The sequence below is a fragment of the Cicer arietinum genome, chromosome 8 (assembly GCF_000331145.2).
Source record: "Cicer arietinum cultivar CDC Frontier isolate Library 1 chromosome 8, Cicar.CDCFrontier_v2.0, whole genome shotgun sequence".
NCBI classification, from domain to species: domain Eukaryota; kingdom Viridiplantae; phylum Streptophyta; class Magnoliopsida; order Fabales; family Fabaceae; genus Cicer; species Cicer arietinum.
The window spans coordinates 15813770-15815596 of record NC_021167.2 but is presented as its reverse complement, the minus strand read 5'-3'; the positions used below and the strand labels follow the sequence as shown (position 1 = coordinate 15815596).

General features: G+C 32.3%; 1 protein-coding gene across 1 annotated transcript in view; it reads left to right on the top strand.

The window, feature by feature from the left end:
* The window catches only part of LOC140919074 (uncharacterized), a 9103-nt gene extending 7845 nt beyond the window's left edge, over window positions 1–1258 (top strand). Inside the window, exon 5 of the mRNA XM_073364589.1 lies at window positions 987–1258. Within this exon, the coding sequence (XP_073220690.1) occupies window positions 987–1258 (272 nt within the window). The remainder of the gene's footprint in view (window positions 1–986) is intronic.
* The last annotated feature ends 569 nt before the right edge of the window (window positions 1259–1827 follow it).

Sequence of the window (1827 nt, the reverse complement as noted above, 5' to 3'; positions counted from 1 at the left end):
AGACATTAAGAGATTCCCTATTCTTAACGCCCAGTTAACTTAAACGATTTTCAAAAACAAATATTAAGTAACTGAGACATTAAGAGATTCCCCATTCTTAACGCCTAGTTAACTTAAACGATTTTCAAAAACAAATATTAAGTAACTGAGACATTAAGAGATTCCCCATTCTTAACGCCTAGTTAACTTAAACGATTTTCAAAAACAAATATTAAGTAACTGAGACATTAAGAGATTCCCCATTCTTAACGCCTAGTTAACTTAAACGATTTTCAAAAACAAATATTAAGTAACCGAGACATTAAGAGATTCCCTATTCTTAACGCCCAGTTAACTTAAACGATTTTCAAAAACAAATATTAAGTAACCGAGACATTAAGAGATTCCCCATTCTTAACGCCCAGTTAACTTAAACGATTTTCAAAAACAAAGGTTAAGTAACCGAGACATTAAGAGATTCCCCATTCTTAACGCCCAGTTAACTTAAACGATTTTCAAAAAACAAAGGTTAAGTAACCGAGACATTAAAATGGGAGAAAGAGGGAATTTGGCCGCGGGTAGTAGAGGAAGAAGATGGAAAATCAGATTTTCCTTCCTTCCTTTTTCCTTTCTTTGTTTTTCCTTCCTTTCTATTTCCTTCTTTCCTTTATATAACCTTTTCTTTTCCTTTTCCTTCCTTCTAATTTCCTTCCTTTCTATTCTCTCCAAGCAAACATATATATATTAAATATAACTTAACAAATATCTCAAAATGTCTAGATATTTGTTAAATTACCATTTCACCCGTAACGCATTAAATTCTCCGTAAAGGATTTACCGCACTTAATTTAAATTTATTTATCGACGAGTAATTCTAAACGGGGTCAAAATAACTTTTTGATCCTATACACTCCATAATATTATTAACTTTGGCTAAAAAGCCTCCGAGCCAAAATCTAAAACATATAAAATACATAAAGTGTCCTTTAAAATTATGGGTCTTACAGGGAGTGAATCAACAACGGTATTCAAGGATGTTCTCTATGTAAAAGGTTTGAAACACAACCTTCTTAGCATTAGTCAGCTTTGCGATAAAGGCTACCAGGTATATTTTACATCACATACTTGTACACTTGAGCACAAGGAAGATGATAGCATAAAATTGGTAGGTGAAAGGGTAAATAATATATACATGATTGATCTTGACTCTTTGCCTGCAAATAATGTTTGCTGTTTGTTATCTAATCTGATGAAGATTGGTTGTGGCACAAGAGAATAGCTCACATACATATAAACCATATTAACAAACTTGTTAGCAAACAACTAGTGCTAGGTCTTCCAAACAGAAAATTTACTAAGGACAAATTATGTGACTCTTGTGAGAAAAGTAAATTAGTCAAGTCCTCTTTCCCACCAATAGACTTAGTACAAACTAATAGAATTCTACAATTGATTCACATGGATCTATTTGGTCCCTCTCGAGTAAAAAGTTTTGGAGGAAATCTTTATGGCTATGTTTTAGTTGATGATTTCTCTACATATACATGGACTTATTTTCTGTCTCACAAAAGTGATGCCTTCTTAATTTTCAAAAAATTTGCAAATCAAGTTCAAAATGAGAAGAATCAGAAAATAGTTTCCATTAAGAGTGATCATGGTGGAGAATTTCAAAATGAATCTTTTGACAATTATTGTGATAAAAAAGGAATTCACCATATTTACTCAGCCCCAAGAACTCCACAACATAATGGAGTCGTAGAAAGGAAGAATAGAGCTCTAGAAGAACTTGCTAGAACAATGCTTAATGACTATAAGCTTCCAAAATACTTTATGGCTGATGTAATAAAC